We start from the raw sequence: 17,693 nt of genomic DNA on the forward strand, positions 1-17,693 counted from the left end.
AAATTGTTTCAAGGGGGGTGGAGGTATACTCTGCTCCAATTAGTTTCTTTTATTTCATTCACATATCTTACAAATTTAAACTCATCTCTATTGGGCAGGTAGGTCAATCAAGCAGGGAATAAATTTCCTACTTTTAAAGAGTGACAGGTGGGGGGATGGATGGGGTGGGGGATGGGTGGTGTGGGGTGCGGAGATGGGTGGGATGGGGGGATGGGTGGGGTGGGATGGGGTGGGGGGATGGGTGGGGTGGGGGGAACTGCCCTTTTCCTCTGGTTCTGCTACCAATGCTGCCATAAAATTTGAATATGAATCAAATTAGATGAAGCATGTTTTAAGGAAGATATCCAGCAAGTTTGATTGAGGAGTTTGAGTGCGAGCACAGACAAAAGTTTCAACAGAGTGTAAACACTAAATTATTGAGAAATTGTTAAAAAGGAAGACAGCTGCTAACGTGAGAAAGTACAGGAGATGCTCGTCCTTTCTCCTTCTGTTCCTCGCTCTGGGCGAGCAGGATGTTGCGCTCATACAGGCGTTTGGAGGTCCTCAGTTCCATCTGGAGGGGATTGCCGAGAGGGCCGGAGAAGACCTGGAAGAAAAGCCAGACAGTTTTGCAAAATTCTACGGCTAGATTTTTTTTTTCAGAAATAGACTAGATTTGTGAAGAGCAGGGGTGAATGTTTCTAGGTGAAACTTTTGGCTAGTGTTACTTTTGATGATGTGTTTCACATCACTGCGAAAGATACAGGTGAGTGAGAAATTGAGAAGTACAAAGACAAAAGTTCTGAAGTGATAGCTCCACGGTTGTTCCTGTGTTAAGGCAACATATGTCATTAGTAGAAAATTGCTACAGCAATGCTCATTATCAACATATTGCTCGGAAAATGGTCAGCTTGAAATTGAAAATAGACAGAAACTGTGCAAGAGACAAGAAAATGTGTAACCCCCCACAATGTTCAGAAAGTCTTTGCATGCACGTTTTTGCAATAACACTCTGTACTGATGATGTCACACATTTTTTACACGTGTGTTTTCTATGGGAGTCCGGTGGGAATGACGATTTGGTGGCCCCATAGAAAAGTGCACAAGTAAACAAAGTGTGACGTCATCAGTACAGAGGCTAATTAGGAAATTAGAAGTGTAAATATTTTAATGCTTGTCTGGATCAATGCGGTATCTTTCTAGAATCTAGCAGAATATTAGTTAAAGATATTTTTGTAGGATTTAGGAAAAAGTTGTCCATTTGAAGTCGATATGCAGAGCAAAGTGTCAATATCCTCAAGCGAACATGACATAGTCGATCCATGGCAACGACAGTGTGATACTATCCCATATTGCACTCCCGTATCGCACAATTTCTGTGATGCGCGCACTATTCCTGCTGCATGTACTGGTACGTGTAATCAGATAACCGCTGAAAAGTACTGAGCGTCAAGTTTGCTTGAAGATAAATTCATCAGCCAACTGTCACTCGTGGAGCACAGATAATGTAGTGCGTCTGTGTCGCATATGGGATGCAGGGGCACTACATTATTCGGTGTTCCACTTGTCGTACAATAACATTTGTTTTGTATTCTCTAAATGTAAGAGGGCATATACCGTGTTAAGTATTTCGTCACACTCTTCGGCCAGTCTGTCAGGCTTGGCACACGACTCGGTCCATTTAGGCATCCGATGACGTAAGACACTCTGTGCCTACAAAAACAAAACACACACAAAACACAGAGAGAAATTGTGCATCTGGAAGCCAGCCTGAGGGAGCGATGGTCATGTATCTGGAACCTGTAAACGCATTTTAATTAGCGCAATATGTAAGGGAGCAGTCTAATGACCAGCCTGGCAGCGCATGCACGATGTCGATGTCGAGTGATATGGTCTGACGTTATTTTCTCTCAGATTTTTCGCTTGACCATCCAAATTTCCCGGAGAATATTCGTGTCGTTTGAGATCGTAAGTGGGTGCAGAATTCTCAAGCCTTATGGCGTTCCTGACGTAATCTCCAGCTCCACCCTGAAGGATATTTTTGAGAGTTGTAAGGGGATCAAACCGTCATCTGCAATATTAGCAGACATTTGAAGAAAATAAAGAAAAAACGCATCGCCGCACCACTTTTGGGGCAAGCTCCATACCAGAAACCGGAGACTCATTTTTTTTGGCCTGTGAAAAAGTTACCCCAAAAGGGTTACAAAGGAGGGGGCAAAATTCAAATTCAAATCAGTCGTGTGTACTTTGTGCAACACGCGCACAAATTAGTACGTGCACGGGGTTTGTCCCTCCCACGGAAACTCTAGAAAGTCAGGTTGCAAAGCGCCACCTACTGTTCCCGCATGGAGTAAATAAACCAAGTTAGTTTTGTACTTACTTTGCTGAAGAATGCCGAGTCATTCTTGACTAGGGAACAGTATCTCTCCACGACATGGCAATATCGTTTCCTTTCGCCCAGCCACACCTAGCAATGGAGGGATGAAATACAGAGAAAATGGTGGCCTCAAACTCAAATGTTACCACTACTGTATGTAAGGTCATATTCCTTTCTTGATGCTTTCAACCCGAATTTAATAAATATATGTACCTGCGACAGTTTACCCATTCCTACTGGCCAAGAGCCCGTCACGTGGGTGGTTTTTAAACAGTTGATAAAACACCCGCTTGCTTGATTTTAAACACTTTTCCGGTGTCACATGAAATTTGGACTCCTATGAAATCTGGTCCCTTTTATCCTTTTATTGGTTAAATGTTCGCAATCCTCACGTAGGCATGCACAATACTACCAAAGAGTCCGTATTTTGAGAGTCCTAAAATCACACTACTCCAGCATCGCTGCATTCAGCGCCACATCGCGCGCGTGCACCCATCTCCATATAAGGAGATGTTTACAACTACTTGCATGAAGCACATACCATAACATAGCTAGAGGGGTGTTTAAAAAAACATGAAGTAAAAGTATTGAACAAAATTGTTGGAAACTTATACTTATGAGTTGTTTTCACTTTTTGACTCAAAGGTATGAATGGGAATAAATATGCGCTTGGCCGGTATAAACGAGTACCTTTAAAAGTGGCTCAGGGGCACGGTCGCCAATAATGTCCCTCACTAAGCCGGCTTTAAACGTACTTGTTTAAAACCAGCCAAGCACATATTTACTGCCTTAGACCCTTAAAGTTATGAAAGAGCACTGCTACTTGTGACGACCTGTGATGATCTGTGAATGACTTGTGATTCCTTGTGACGACCCGACAACAATTCTCTAGGATCATCAAAGCAATCTGCCATTGTGAAACCTGTGCTGCTTCTTGTATTTGCGACGGCTTGTGACTGACTTGCGATTGACTTGTGACTGACTTGCGGCTGACTTATGATAACTTGTGACCACTTCTGACTGGTCTGTGATTGACTTGGGATGACTTGTGATAGACCTTGTGATGGACTCCTAGGTAACTTGTAATGAATTGTGATTGACTTGTGATGACTTGGGACTAACTTATGGTAGCTTGTGACTACTTCAGACTAGTCTGTGATTGACTTGGGATGACTTGTGATGGACCTTGTGATGGACTCCTGGGTAACTTGTGATGAACTGTGATTGACTTGTGTGGACTTGGGACTGACTTATGATAACTTGTGACTACTTGTGACTTGTCGGTGATTGACTTGCGATGACTTGTGATGGACTTTGTGATTTACTTGCGATGACTTGTGATGGACCTTGTGATGGACTCCTGAGTAACTTGTGATGAATTGTGATTGACTTGTGATGACTTGGGACTGACTTATGATAACTTGTGACCACTTGTGACTGGTCTGTGACTTGCGATGACTTGTCATGGACCTTGTGATGGACTCCTGAGTAACTTGTGATGAATTGTGATTGACTTGTGATGACTTGGGACTTTCTAAGACTCTCTCCCTACCTCTCTCAGACCGTCACTCCGGAAGTCATACAGCTGTTTAGTCAGATGTTGCAGTTCCTCTGAGCTCTTCTGTTCCTTGTCGACGTATTTCTCGCTGTGGTTCTTAGAGGCTTTCTTCTGGATTTTCTTCAGTTCCCCTCTGCATTTTTCAACAGCCTGTTTGAAAAGAAGAAATAAAAGTAAAGTTAGATGAATCAAATCAAGTTCGCTTGGAAAGTTTGAAACTGGTGGTTTACAAGACAGAATTTTTTACTGGTACAACATGATTGAAAATTTTTGTCAAATTTGGAAAATCCATCTAGCAAGCAATTTGGAAAAAAAAAAAAAAACCCAAAAAATGAGGAAAATAGAACCTGTACAGGATTTTCTACATGAAAAAAAAATAATGGCATACTAAACAGTTTTTAAAAAAATGAAATCATCTTAAAGATGGAAACTGCATGTCTGATCCTTTCGACATTTCAGTCAAAGACAGTGAATTAAATATGGTCCATTTGTAATAAAATGTATATTAAAATTAACTTGGATGATTTTGCAAGTTTAAAGCCCTATCATCCACCATGGATTGGTCATCCATGACTTTGCACTCAATTGTGACCAAAGAGTGCGCCGCAACTAACAGAGAAGATTAACATTGTCAAGTGTGAACTGACGTTTTGACAGTAAGAAGATGTTTCCGGGTTGACGTTTGACTTGACACAATTCAGGATTGACCCCGATCAATCAAGCAAGGCAGGCATGTACATGTACTAGTCTCAACAGAATATTGAGACACGGGGTGAGAGGGGATTCAAAAAAGATACATCGGTACGGTGCTACTGATATTAACTTCTTGTGTCCACCATGCCTACATGTCAACTGAAAATGGCGCCCTCTTGAGATGGCAAGCTTTGGATATCTTTTCTCAACATTACAGTGCATTGTTGTTATCCCACCGATTTGAGCCATTTGAAAAAGGGCTAGATAGCTCAGTGGGTAGAGCACCGCCGTGGTAATCTGGAGGCTGCTGGTTCAGATCCATCCCTTCCTGCATCCAAATACCCAAACTCAGATGCGTGCCTCTCACGATAAAGCACACTAAACGTTTGTGCACATTCGGTTGAAAACTGGGCCCAATTTCACGGCGCTGCTAAGCACACGATTTTCTGCTAAACAGAGCCTCCGTCTATTTCATGGCGACCGTAAGCAGAAACAGCAAGAGGAATGCTTACTCCAGAGGAAAAATGTGCTCAACTTTGTGACGTAACAATAGAAATCTCCATGCACGCATAAGCAAGCAAGCATGTCTAAAGAACAGGCCAAATTTTATGGTGCTAAAAGCAAAAAAAAAGTACTCAGCATTCACCAAATTTATGAGCTAAGCAAAATCAGCTGACAACCAGTCACAAGCAAATCACATGACGTTTTGGCTGGTAACCCTTCTTGGGTAAGCAAATACATATTGTGCTAAGAAGCCCCATGAAAATGGCTCCAGATGCTAGTGTCACCAACAATGCAAATTTCATCTATTTTTGGTACAATAAAGGTGATTTCTGCATAGTCTGCATGTTGGGCACGTGTGGTCTAACGGTGGAGCACAGGATTCATGATCGAGAGGTTGTGAGTTCTAGCCCCATCATGGCCATGCGTGTTGTACCCTTGAGTAAGGCGCTTTACCTCAATTACTCCTCTCAACCCAGGTGTTAAATGGGTACCGGCATTGTGCAATGCTGGGAAGGTAACAGACTCGCTGTGGAGGAGGTGTGGCGATCCCCCCACAGCAGCATATGAGTCTGGCCCAATCGCTTCAAAGGAGAGATGGGCTCTCCGTTCCTGTGAACACAGGTTCGTCCCCCTTTACCCTTTACCTTTTTCTGCATAGTCTAGCCTCAATAATCAAATAATACGGACGACAGACAATGAACAGGCACCTTTCAACAGCGACTTTCCTTTCCAAACCACACCCAAGGATTGTCAGCTGCCGTTCTGATTAAATGCAACAAAGTGACCCACAGCACTTCCTGATAAAATTTCCTCGCACTTTTAATAACTTTAAAGTTCACTTAGAAAATAATGGCATTAATATTTTAATGCTTAGTTTTATGCACAATGGGCAGTGTGCATGTATTTTTCAGACCCTCAAACAAAGTTAAGTCACAAACAGGAAAGACACGTTTGTTTTGGGTAATTCTAGCTTGGAGGGTTGACCTTTCGTTTTGGGTTATTTCTTCTTTTTTTGCATGTGATATTATTACCTGACGCTCTTGTTCGGAGGATTGTCACTCTAAGTACTCACTTCCTGCTATGGAATAATTTGGTTAAGGTCACAGGTCACAGGTCAAGGGGCAAGGGCAAAACATTTTTACATGGCTATTTTTGCCCAAAATACCTGGTTTAGTCATTTTAGAACGAGAGGTATCTGGTTTTCCAATTTTTCCAGCCCCTGATTATGTTGATAGACATTTTGTAAGGTACACATACAGACCAATCCAGGGGCATGATCACTGTAAACCATTGTGCTTGCTACGGTACAAAGCAAGTGCCCGTGACGGATTATCTGAAGTGAACAATAGCTAGCACAATTACGCGTTGGCCATTGAAGGGGGCCTTTGGTACAGAATTGATAACATGCCCAGATTGGTTTACAGCATTTTGGGGGATTCCGTGTTTGTAACATTATCTTGCAAAATACATGTAAGACAGAAATGGGCATGTTTCAAATATGAGCTGTTGGTGATTCTGAAACAGAATTACATGTACAAACGTACATGTAAATCTCTTTGAAATGTCATAAGTTTTAATGTAGTTGGACAGTCACAGTTAGTCATATTCAAATTTGTAATTTTCTTCAATTTTTTTTTTTGGAGGGGAGGAGGGTGCCTTAATTATAATTAGATGATAGTTACTAAAATGTTCCTGTAGTGCAACATTTGATTTCATCAATTTTAAAATACATGTGGCCATATACTGAAAATTATAAAGATTGTATATTTGAATAAACATAAACAATGATGGTAAAACAACAAATTAATATACGCCATATTTTGGCATGCCCATCACACTTGCTTACAGAGGTGTTTACCAACTCCCCCCCCCTGTTAAAACTGGCGCCGGTAGCAATTACGCGACTCCCTTATATCGCAGGTGGATATTTTTCTTTGCAATTCATTCATGTTTTTTTTTTCATAGACCGGCTATTTCAAGGCAGGAAAGCCCGTGTGCCTTAGTCATCTGTCTGTTGTCTACTTTTAGCCGCAACTGATTGTCTCGGGGGAAAACTTGTAGGCCTTTGCATGGGAGGAGGACTGCATGATAGCCTTAAGCCTCTGTTGAAGACGGTTGGACAATGTCGGAAGAAATAATGTAATTTATGAATAGCTAAGTGACGGCCACACCCAACTGTCCCAATAAACATTTAACTTTGCATTTTATTTTGTTAATTTCTTCATTTTTTTACAGAATCTTTTCAAAATAAAATAATTTGATTTTTGAATTACTAAATGTATGAACCCTCACCTAACAGAAAACTTTGCACTTTTTTAAAATCAATTAATTTTTTTTTTTTACTTTGTTGTGAAAAAAAAAAAAATTTTAATTTTTGAATTGGTACATGTAAATGGTATGATGACCCACCCCACAACAACTTTGCAATTTTTTGGTTTTATGAAACGCAATCTTTTCAGATTAAATTAATTCAATTTTGAATTGCTAAATGTATGATCCTTCACCCAACAGAAAACTTTGCACTTCTGTTTTTAAATATTTTCATTTTTTAATGGACAAGACTCTTTTGTACTTTGTTGTGAACCAACCATGGTCACACATCAGCAAAGGATGCATACATGTACATGTAGATCTGTTTCCATACAATGAAATGCTTGGGAAACCACTGAGATGTGGCTTCTCCAAACTGAGCAATTCAAAGTCTTACTGATCAAATTCTACGCTACCTCCATCCATTTTGCCACATGTTAGTTATTTTGCGCTAGGACCCTTGTTTTTAGGTTTTCCTTGGAGGCGCGCCATTTCTGCGGGATTTGTTTTCTATGAATAATAATAGTTTTTTAGTCCCAAATGCAAGTGTTATTAATGCAGTTGTGCGAATAGTGTGGTGCATTTACATGTACATGTACTACACAAAAACAACGAAGGACGAATGGAAAACTGCAGGATGCTATGGGGATGAAATTGAACAGTTGCCTGTTTCGAGGCAAACACTCAGTGGCACTTCATGTGAACAACGACAACATCTCCCAAATTTTGTAACAAAAGCTCATTGAAAATGTATATGTTATACTTTACAACTTAAGTCCATTTTATCCATGCTTACCAGCAATTTGTTTTTCCTTCGGGGATACATTCTTTTTATTAAAAAAAAAAATTCTAAGAGAGAAATTCCAAAGAGGTCAGACAAAAAAAATGTGCTCTAAGTAATGTTTAATATGTTAACAATGTAAACTATGTTTAATATATATATGGAAAAATATTTCATTTGCTTGGTGCTGGCAGTTCTAGTAAGATGTTCAGGTCATTGTTTTGTCAACAGATCTCCGAGGCAACTGTTGATGGTGCCAAGTTTGAGCTAGGCTTCACCAGGAAAAAACAGAAGAGACGAAAATAGATTTGGCCTAAATTCTGATTCAATGCTTCCGCATCTAGGCAAACAAAACAAGTGTCCATTTTTAGCAAACAAGGCAGTACATGACAGATCCTGGATAACAGCTGTACCGTACAATTTTTGCGAACAAATTATTATAGCATTTGTAAATGAGTAATTGTGCATGCTGTAAGTAGAGTTCATGCAAGGAGCTTACAAACATGAGAAGTTTGAAATGTCCTCTCAGGCTCAATGATGTTCTTGAAAGACACAGAAAGTAACCAAATTTCTGAAATGTCTTGAGTACAAAAAGTCTGAAATTTGCTCATTAATACCCACTCATTGTAGTGTCTTAAAAATGACAATCCTCATGTGAATTTCAGACATTTTGCCCCCCCAAAAAAAATTCTGACATTTTAGGGTTTATTTTGAAAGTTCTAATACAGGTAGCAGAAAAAACACATGCTTTCCAGCACCATAAAATTAGGCCCTAAAATCCGAAATTTCTCAAGAACACAAAGTCTGAAATTTGCGCCCATTCATTGCAGTGTCTTCAAAATGCCAATCCTCAAGTGAATTTCAGACATTTTGCCCCCCCACCAACCCCCCCCCAAAAAAAAAATCAGACATGCTTTGCAACACCATGAAATTGGGCTCCAGTAAATATTTACGTGAATATTCACCATATTGGCTCACCGCTATCATGTCTGTGTACCAATTCGCAAGGTCCCATGAGTATGAACATCATGTGGCTAACCACTTCCCACAGTGCATCATGATCATATTAATCACCGCAAACCTCATGGAAGTGAGTAATAACTTGCGAAGGGGTTCAGACAAAAAATATCTGTCAGAGTCATCATGGGTAGGCCTTCGGTCAGCTGAAAACTCCTACATGTGTACATCCAGGGTCCATAATTTTAGCTACAGTTGACAGTTGAAGTTAAGATTGCAAAAAAAATATTATGTTTCTAGTCTTAAAGGGAATGTACATCATTGGCTTTTGCTTTAATTTTCAGAAACGAACTATTTGAGGGGTTAGTATAATAGATCAAATTATTAATTATTGTTACACTGACATGTTTGAAGTTTTGTGTTCGAAAATGCTGGAAAACCAAGAAAAACAAAAAATGTTCAAGTAGTCTGGCTCCCTGACTCCACTGAAGATAAAATAAATCAATTTATAGATGCCGGAAAATTGTACGGTAAGGGAACCAATGTAGCTGGCCTGCACCCATTCATGAACATGCGACCAATAGCAAACAAAATTTGGACTGAAACAAAATGGTAAATTTGGAGCAGTAGTTGAAAAATAGTCAGGTGTTTCCAACGGTGGTCGGCCGACCACCGTTGGAAATGTATACAAAAATATAATTTTCTTGAAAATGACTTCACACCAGGTGCCATAATCTTACAGGATGCTTTAGACTGTCATTTACCAACATCCTAGTAAGGTATTTCGTAAAAACTTGGTAGTTTTATTTTTCAATGTTTACAAATGTTGTATTTCCCTTTAAGCTGTTGGTTTCTGTTTCAGAGGGTGAGTCAGAATTTATCCGAGGGCAAATAGATGTGCTTAAGATCAGTCATGAGCAGTGGTTTCTTTTCTTATCTTCCAAAGCTATGGTCCGGATTCGCTTCCTGCCCTGGTCCATATTTAGATCGGGTTTTTCAGCCCCTGCCTGCATCTGTGGCTTTTTACCAGAATGTTCTTCTGGGCTTTTCCTCCGCTCCCACCTCTAAAAACTGTAATTTGGTCTCCTTGTCGTCTCTCTACAGCTTTCTTCAGGGTTTCGGGCTACAGTGCCTAGGGTGCTTTTGGGGAATCCTTGGTTTATTCCCAGAAATACATAAAAAACAAATAAATAATACCGTAAATGCATGCATTCCAGAGTTGATGAAGGAATTCAGAACTCTCCATTATTGTTGGATTCTGTTGGGTGTTGAGGAGATTCATGCACAAAAAAAAAAAAAAAAAAAAATTTGGGTTAAGAGTAAATTCTTATTGGCTGTTTCGGCAACCGGCCGAAACATCCTTTGTTTTCGCTAAGATTTTTTTTTTTTTTTCTTTTTTCCTTCCCAGTCATTTTTGCCCATAGCATAATACAATCGATAGAATAATCCAGGGTCTTCATTTTTTTATATTATGTGCAAAATCACGTGACCCTTCCTTCCGGTTGAAACCAGAAGTGCCTTGTAATTTAAAATTGGTGAAAGATGTGAACTTGCTTTCAACGATGTATGCTATGGCTAAGTTGTTATTAACAAACACAAATATAGTTATAGATGAAAATTGATGCGACGTCATCATGACGTCATCACGTCACATGTGGCGTCATAATTCAAAGCCCTATGGGAATGCAATCACATATTATATGCCACCAGTTATCATAAACAGAACTACACATCATTCCTGGATGGAACTTAATATTGAAACTTCACAAAAAGTTAACGAAACAGCCCTGTGTTTGTCCACAAACATAAATCTAGTTTTGGTCTTAATTCTCTATGAATACTTTTTTAAAAATCTGATTTATTCCTAAAAAAAATGAACTATCAAGGCAGTGGTTACAATGTGACAAACTGTTGGAAATTTCAATAAGCTGATTTGCAGAGAACACTGCTTGGCAAATTTGTTTTGATCAAAAATAGGCGCCATATAAAAAAAATGGTCCCAAGCAGGATACATGCATTTCATATTGAAATTTTGGCTGGTATCCTGTTTTTGCTAAGCACTTTTTTCTAAGCTCAGAAAGTTTCCGTGCTTAGAAGTGCCATAAAACTGCTCAATTATGCAACGTAATTTTCCCTTCATGCAATTGTTTTTATTTGTGACGCCCACACCTTATGCTAGATATCAAAACATGTTTTGATTTTCCTTTTTGGTTTAGTTGAGTCAGTGTAACGCAATCCCGCGCATACCTGGGCCTATCAGGGCAAAGGGTTCTTGTATTATCAGGATGTTATCTATAGCTGGCAGGAAGTGGCTTAAAGTGGGCTGCTGTATGACCCTAAAAATTCTATCGCTGTTTTTGTGTTGCCTTTCTACATTATGAGCTGGTTTCATACATGTAGTTTGTTCAATGCCAAAGTTTGAGTCACTTTTCTTTTTCCAAGGTTTGGCAAACCGCATCACATGACAAGTGGTATGTGTAAGGAATGTGGCATTATTCCAAACTATGACATCATTGTTTGTATTAGCTGAATCACGAATATTTGGCCGATATATTTTAATTTCAATAAAAACACTAGTTGATATTGTACGGTAAGTATAGGTTTCACATCATGAAGGGTAAAATTTCAAAATGAGATTCCTTTTGCACAGGGATTTTAAATGAATCTTTTAAAATTCTTTCTAACTCCTCATAATTGTCCTTATTATTTTACATGTAATTGGATAACACACTTTGACCATTTTTTTTTAAATTTTGAAAAATTCCCTTAGTTCTAGTAATACTTCCATGATAATTTTATCCTAAAAATAGGTTTCCACACCAAAAAAACCTATTAAGCCCTTCCCCTAAACAATTTGGTTCTAGAAATGGCAGATTTGTTAAGAATTCTGATTTGGAAAGAATCCTTTTCTCATGATACATCCCCGCTTGCTACCCCCCAAAAAGGTAAATTGCATAACAACACAACAGTAGACAATCAGTCACAAAACTAGACAACGCATGAACAAACTGTCGGCCAAGACTCAGAAGACGGAAGAAGAAGAGGTAGACCGAAAGAAGAGGTTGAGCTACAAGACTGCAAGAAAGACTGGACATCAGGCTGGAGAAACTGTGGACAAGCACTGTGACTAGTCTAATTCAGTCAACAGACAAAAAGCAGGCAAGTGGTAGGCACAGCTGGCTTATCAATCACCTGCAGCCAAAGCATCGCTGTATCAAGCTACATAAACAGTCACAGCCAGTCAATCCTGCTTTATGTAGGCTGGGAGCTCTGAACTGTTGAAAACAGTCACTTGATTGATTTCGCCTGCAAGGACAACTTTGCACAGAATGCATCTACGCATAGGAGGGTTTAAATAGAAATTGCAGCATTGCTAATGTTGCTAACATTGTGACTTTGAGCATGATCCCTGACTATAAATGGCATATATGCGTTAATGACTTCTGAATCTCTGTCTGCTAGTCCGTCACTGATGACGATGACTTGCCCATGCATCATGTTAGAGTAGCGTGATGATGAAATTGGTGATGTCTGCGGTGACTGAACAACCCGATACGTGATCAGCAAGAACCAGCGGATGTAGTGCCAACAGCTGAATGCTCACATCTTTTGAACAGTACCCCTTAAACAAAGACACTGACAAACTGGAGTACCGCAAACATATGGCTGGATAGCTCAGTTGGTAGAGCACTAGTTTGGTACTACGGAGGTCGCAGGTTCAAACCCTACTCCAGTCAATTTCTGTGTTCAGTTTCTAAGAAAAGGGGGTACTCTAGGATTCATTTGATGCATACATGTTCTGTGTGTGGTCGGGATCAAAATAAAATCTTTCCCAGAAACTGTGACTGATTACTTATATCAGGTACCTCAGCCTTGACTTTGTTCTCATTGATGTAAGACTTCTGAGCCTGCAGTACTGCCTTGTAGTCAGCATCCAACTTGGCTTCTATGGGGTTCAACAGCTCCTTCCTGAAGGCATGTAACTGTGAATAGAGCAAACATGAACAGGTTGGCCTGGGTGGGTAGGCATTACATTCACTGTGTGGACTTCCAAACAAAAGAGGTCCACATAAACCAGGTAGAGGCGACGTTGTGTGGACTTGGGCAAGTCCACACAGTGTTTCCCCATTTCTGGAAAACAGGTTTAGAGGCATTTTCGGATTAGGTTTATCTGTGGTAGAATGAAAGGAAACACTAAAGGGAATCATAGAAAAAAAAATTGGGTTGAAAGAGTTTTCACAGTTTGAGAAAAATGAGTTTTTTCCACTGGTTTTTCTTAACTACACACAAAAGCAATGGAATGTCCACACTTGGTATGTAACGTAAAACATTCGTGAAGTTTACGGAGTTTAAAACAATTTATCACATGGGATTTCAATTCGGATTTTTCAAAACTTTGGTTTGAGTTCCACCGTTCGGTTTATATTTCAGCAACCTGATATTCAAACCCAACCTTAGAAAAAATATTAAGATTTCTATTTTTTGTGTGTGTGTGACACATATGCTAAATAAAAAAATATGGAAATCTGCCAAATTGCCCAATGGTCTCTGATTGCAACCGCATTCATAGGTCTTCTTGGCTCATGAATAGCATGCCCGTTCGACTATCAGAGAGTTTCCATCCATTTTTTTTTTCTTCAAGATTACAGCTCTTGAGTGTTTTTGTAAAGTAACTTATTATTTGACCAGTGAAATTTCAACTTTTTTTATCCCAAATCTGAGACCTTAAATGAGACCTTGTCGTACTGTAGTTCCATAGAAACACATGTACAGCGTGTCTCAAAAAAATGTAGAAGTAAAACAACATGGTTGGTTTGTTTGTTTGTTTGTTCGTTACTCACTGTGATTTCTCTCTCTGCCTCTATTTGTCTGTAGGTTTCTGCAATCTGTAACAACGACTGCCCTGTATACAGAAAAAACAACAAACGGAAACAAAACAAGGTTCTGTCATAAATGCATGTTTTTTTTCTTTCGGTTTTAGAATTTTGTGACATATTAAATAAATTTGCAAATCTCTGGGCCAACGGTAAAGAAAACATATCCATGCTGTGAAAATGAAAGCAAAGGACGGAACCCATCAACGACGAGTTTGACACCGAAAACTATTGTTTTAAGCCAGTTTCCTGCATTTCAGGGACGGATATGTTTCAAATGTAAAAGAAAATATAACATTAATTTAAATTAAAAAAAAAAGAGGTTGGCTTTGCCCATGGAGGAATGATGTTCCCAAAAACATACCCAAACAATGATTTAATTTTCTAATTAACTGACCTAAAATTGGGCTGAAATTGCAAACAAGTTTTTGTTATTGGTTTAATTTATGTCGTAACTACAATGCCATTCAATAAGGGAACGTCCTTTTTGTGCAAAAAATGACTATTTGGATCAGTACTCAAATACAGCAAGTGCTACACATTCTGGGGTATGTACAACTTTCATGTCTTACCACTGAAAAAATGAATTCTGAGATCAAAGATATATTTTTTCAAGACCATTCAAACTTTACCAATAAATTCGATGAAAATGTAACATCTAAGTTTTGCAATTTACATATTCATAATTTGTTAATGAACGTACAAAATATCCATGTTCATGTACTGTAAGTGTTCAAAATAGAAAGATGAATATCAATTAAATGATATCGATCAAACATTTGTGTGAATGGCTAATCATAACTAATTTGTTACTAAAGCAACCGTCATGTCACAAATTAATTTGTGTTTCATCTTTCAAACGGAGATGACAATTAGGCCTAATGATACAATTCTGTGTTAAAAACAACCACTGCTGATATTGACTCTCCCAAATAGCGAATGTGTGTATTGAATATTTGGCATACATCAGTATCTAAGGAACTCATGAATGTGAGCCTGACGTCATTCAGACATGTTATCGCAATTTAATTGGGCCTAAGACAACAATAAATGCACACTATTTATCTTGTCTGCTGTCATAAATTTTAGTTCATACATGTACAATAGATGTGTACACAGATACGTTGAGTCGTTGACACAAACAGATAAGCAGGGCTGTTGGGGCTATTTTCATTATATTGATACATGTACAAGTGCATGTACATGTACCATAAACTTGTACAGACTTGTAGAAAAGTACAATTTACCGGTACACACGCACAGTGTAAAACTTGTCAATGAGTTTGTTACTTTTTGCTGGTCCCAGAGGCCAGCCTATAGACCTTTATCATGCTGCCACCATTTAAGTCATGTTCCCTGTATCCAATAACAGTACAAAATGATAATGTTTTTATGTGCAAAAGGGAACCAGACTATTTTTCCTTCCAGCCTCGCTTTGGTAACGTTGATTTGAATGGGAAAAAAATCAAGATGGCCGCAACATGATAATGGTCTATAGGCTTTATTCACAAGTTGGCCATATTAAATTGAAAGCGAGGTAAAATCTTTATTTTTTTGAACTTGCGAATAGAAATGAAAGTAATGAAATAAAGTTGTACAAATTAATACCAGTTGGCTCTGATGAATAATTTATGTGATAAATGATACCCTAATGTTTAAAGCTACATTAAAAACTATGATGCACGGCAATGTCGTACACGCGTGTGTGAATGAACCACTATGCGATGTGTTGCACGATTTTTGAAATTATTTGCATGATAAGTCGCACGCTTTTGTCACTTTTGTTTGAAAGAGTCTTTAGTCTTAATGTACAGAACATAGAATTCTGGCCTGGTAACACCTTTGTTCAAAATGATTAAATGACTTAGAAAATCAATATTCTCATTGGAATAATTTTTCTTTCAAAAAGGTTTAAAGTTTTAAGAATTTTGAAAAAAAAAATTGATTTCTTCTTTTTAGCTTCATCAACGCCATCCCCTCAAAGTCAAAAGTGAAACCAAAAAAAGGGCAAGGCTTTATCAAAATAACACAAATTTTCAAGTTTCAGGAAATAGGAAGTCCACTGTTCAGGTTTGTTTGCTTTTTCTGTGACCTGTGTTTTTTTCTTGAGTTGTCATCGCCACTGGTTGTTTTCTTTAGTTGAAGAACAAACAGTTGGCGGGTGTCATCCAACACAGTTTCAGCTTGTTTACTACATGAATACATGTATGTCAGCTCCAATTCACATACTGTGGCCAGTCTTAAATGGATGATAAGAACACGGCTAGCTGGTCTTAAACACTTTTTCAGTGTCACATAAAATGTGGACTCCCAAAAAATCCAGTGCATCTTACCATTTTATTGGTTGAACATTCACAATCCTCACCTAGGCACACGCAATACTACCAGTGAGTCAGTATTTTATAGTCCTAAATTCACAATGCAACGCCCCACGTGCATCCTGCACGACATCGCGTAGTACGCGCGACGTGCGCGCAAATCTCCATAAAAGGAGTTGTTTACATGGTACTCGCAAGCTGGACACTCCATTATTTAGCTAGAGGGGTGTTCCACAAAACATGAACTGAACTTGTTGAACAAAATTGGGTTTTTTGACTGAAAAGTTTTGATTTTCTTGACCGAAAAGGAATGGGAATAAAAATGTGCTTTGTCGGTATTAATCACTCTGTTTAAGACTGTTAGAGTCTGGGTGCTGATAATTACCCTCGCGTTTGGCTCGGGTAATTATCAGCACCCAGACTCCAAGCGGTCTTTAACCCTAACCCCCTAGTACTGTACATGTAGTTCCTCAGGACTACCCTGCTAAATCCAACCATGATCCAACAGAGTCCAACCGGAGTTTCCTGCTAAATCCACTGTGCCTTATTTTTAGTTGTCTGCTGAATCCAACAGAGTCAACATGACATTATAATGCGGTTCAGTTGCCTGCTGAATCCAACATTTTGCATGAGGAATGTACACAAGGGGTTTACTGCTCAATCCAACAGGCTCCATCGGGTATGACATACATTGTAGTTGGATCCTGTTGGATTCAGCAGGGTTAGGGTGCAAAGTGATTAGAACCTCCCAAACACACATTTATTCCCTTATTACACTCCCCATGTGTGTTGGGCGCTCAGGCATGGAAGCGCCAAGCAAATGGCTACCAGAACCATCACCATAATTTTGAAATCAGATTGTTGTATAGGAGACAATACCGCAAACTAACTCTTATTGCCTGCTTATCAAATTAAATTCACTGAGATACCGAAACTGGGATACAGTATTCTGGAGGTTGCATGTTCGAATCCAACTCGGTCAGTTTTTGTTTGTTTTCGGTACATTTTGGCTTAAAACTGAAATAATGCACAATCATATCTTGTTTTCACAAGAAATTTTGGAACTTAGCTCCTGCAGGCATGCCAAGCGTTATGCCCCTGGGAATTGACTTTTATCGCTTCAGCATCTTATTTTCATTGCGCAGTTCAAATTATGATGTATACATGTACATGTACACACTGATTTGTTTTAAATCAACATTTCCTTGTTTATATGGAGACTTCTTGAACACTCATACACGTAGGCTAATAATAGAGGAAATACCATCCATGTAACATGGAACATGCATACATACATACCAAGGGGGGGGGAGGGAGGGGGTATGTACTGTACATACATGTA

General features: G+C 39.0%; 1 protein-coding gene and 1 non-coding gene across 2 annotated transcripts in view; one reads left to right on the forward strand and one right to left on the reverse strand.

Annotated features, from left to right (window-relative positions):
* The window catches only part of LOC119737223 (brain-specific angiogenesis inhibitor 1-associated protein 2-like), a 47,072-nt gene that overhangs the window by 13,512 nt on the left and 15,867 nt on the right, over nucleotides 1–17,693 (reverse strand). The window contains exons 4-9 of the mRNA XM_038211413.1: nucleotides 14,001–14,062; nucleotides 13,026–13,142; nucleotides 3,909–4,064; nucleotides 2,360–2,446; nucleotides 1,597–1,692; nucleotides 452–586 (exon numbers count right to left, since the gene is read on the reverse strand). Of these exons, the coding sequence (XP_038067341.1) occupies nucleotides 452–586; nucleotides 1,597–1,692; nucleotides 2,360–2,446; nucleotides 3,909–4,064; nucleotides 13,026–13,142; nucleotides 14,001–14,062 (653 nt within the window). The remainder of the gene's footprint in view (nucleotides 1–451; nucleotides 587–1,596; nucleotides 1,693–2,359; nucleotides 2,447–3,908; nucleotides 4,065–13,025; nucleotides 13,143–14,000; nucleotides 14,063–17,693) is intronic.
* Trnap-ugg lies at nucleotides 12,824–12,896 on the forward strand. The gene has a single exon. It is a non-coding gene; the product is annotated as a tRNA-Pro (tRNA).

This window comes from Patiria miniata, unplaced genomic scaffold (genome assembly GCF_015706575.1).
Source record: "Patiria miniata isolate m_02_andy unplaced genomic scaffold, ASM1570657v1 HiC_scaffold_3, whole genome shotgun sequence".
Lineage (NCBI taxonomy): Eukaryota > Metazoa > Echinodermata > Asteroidea > Valvatida > Asterinidae > Patiria > Patiria miniata.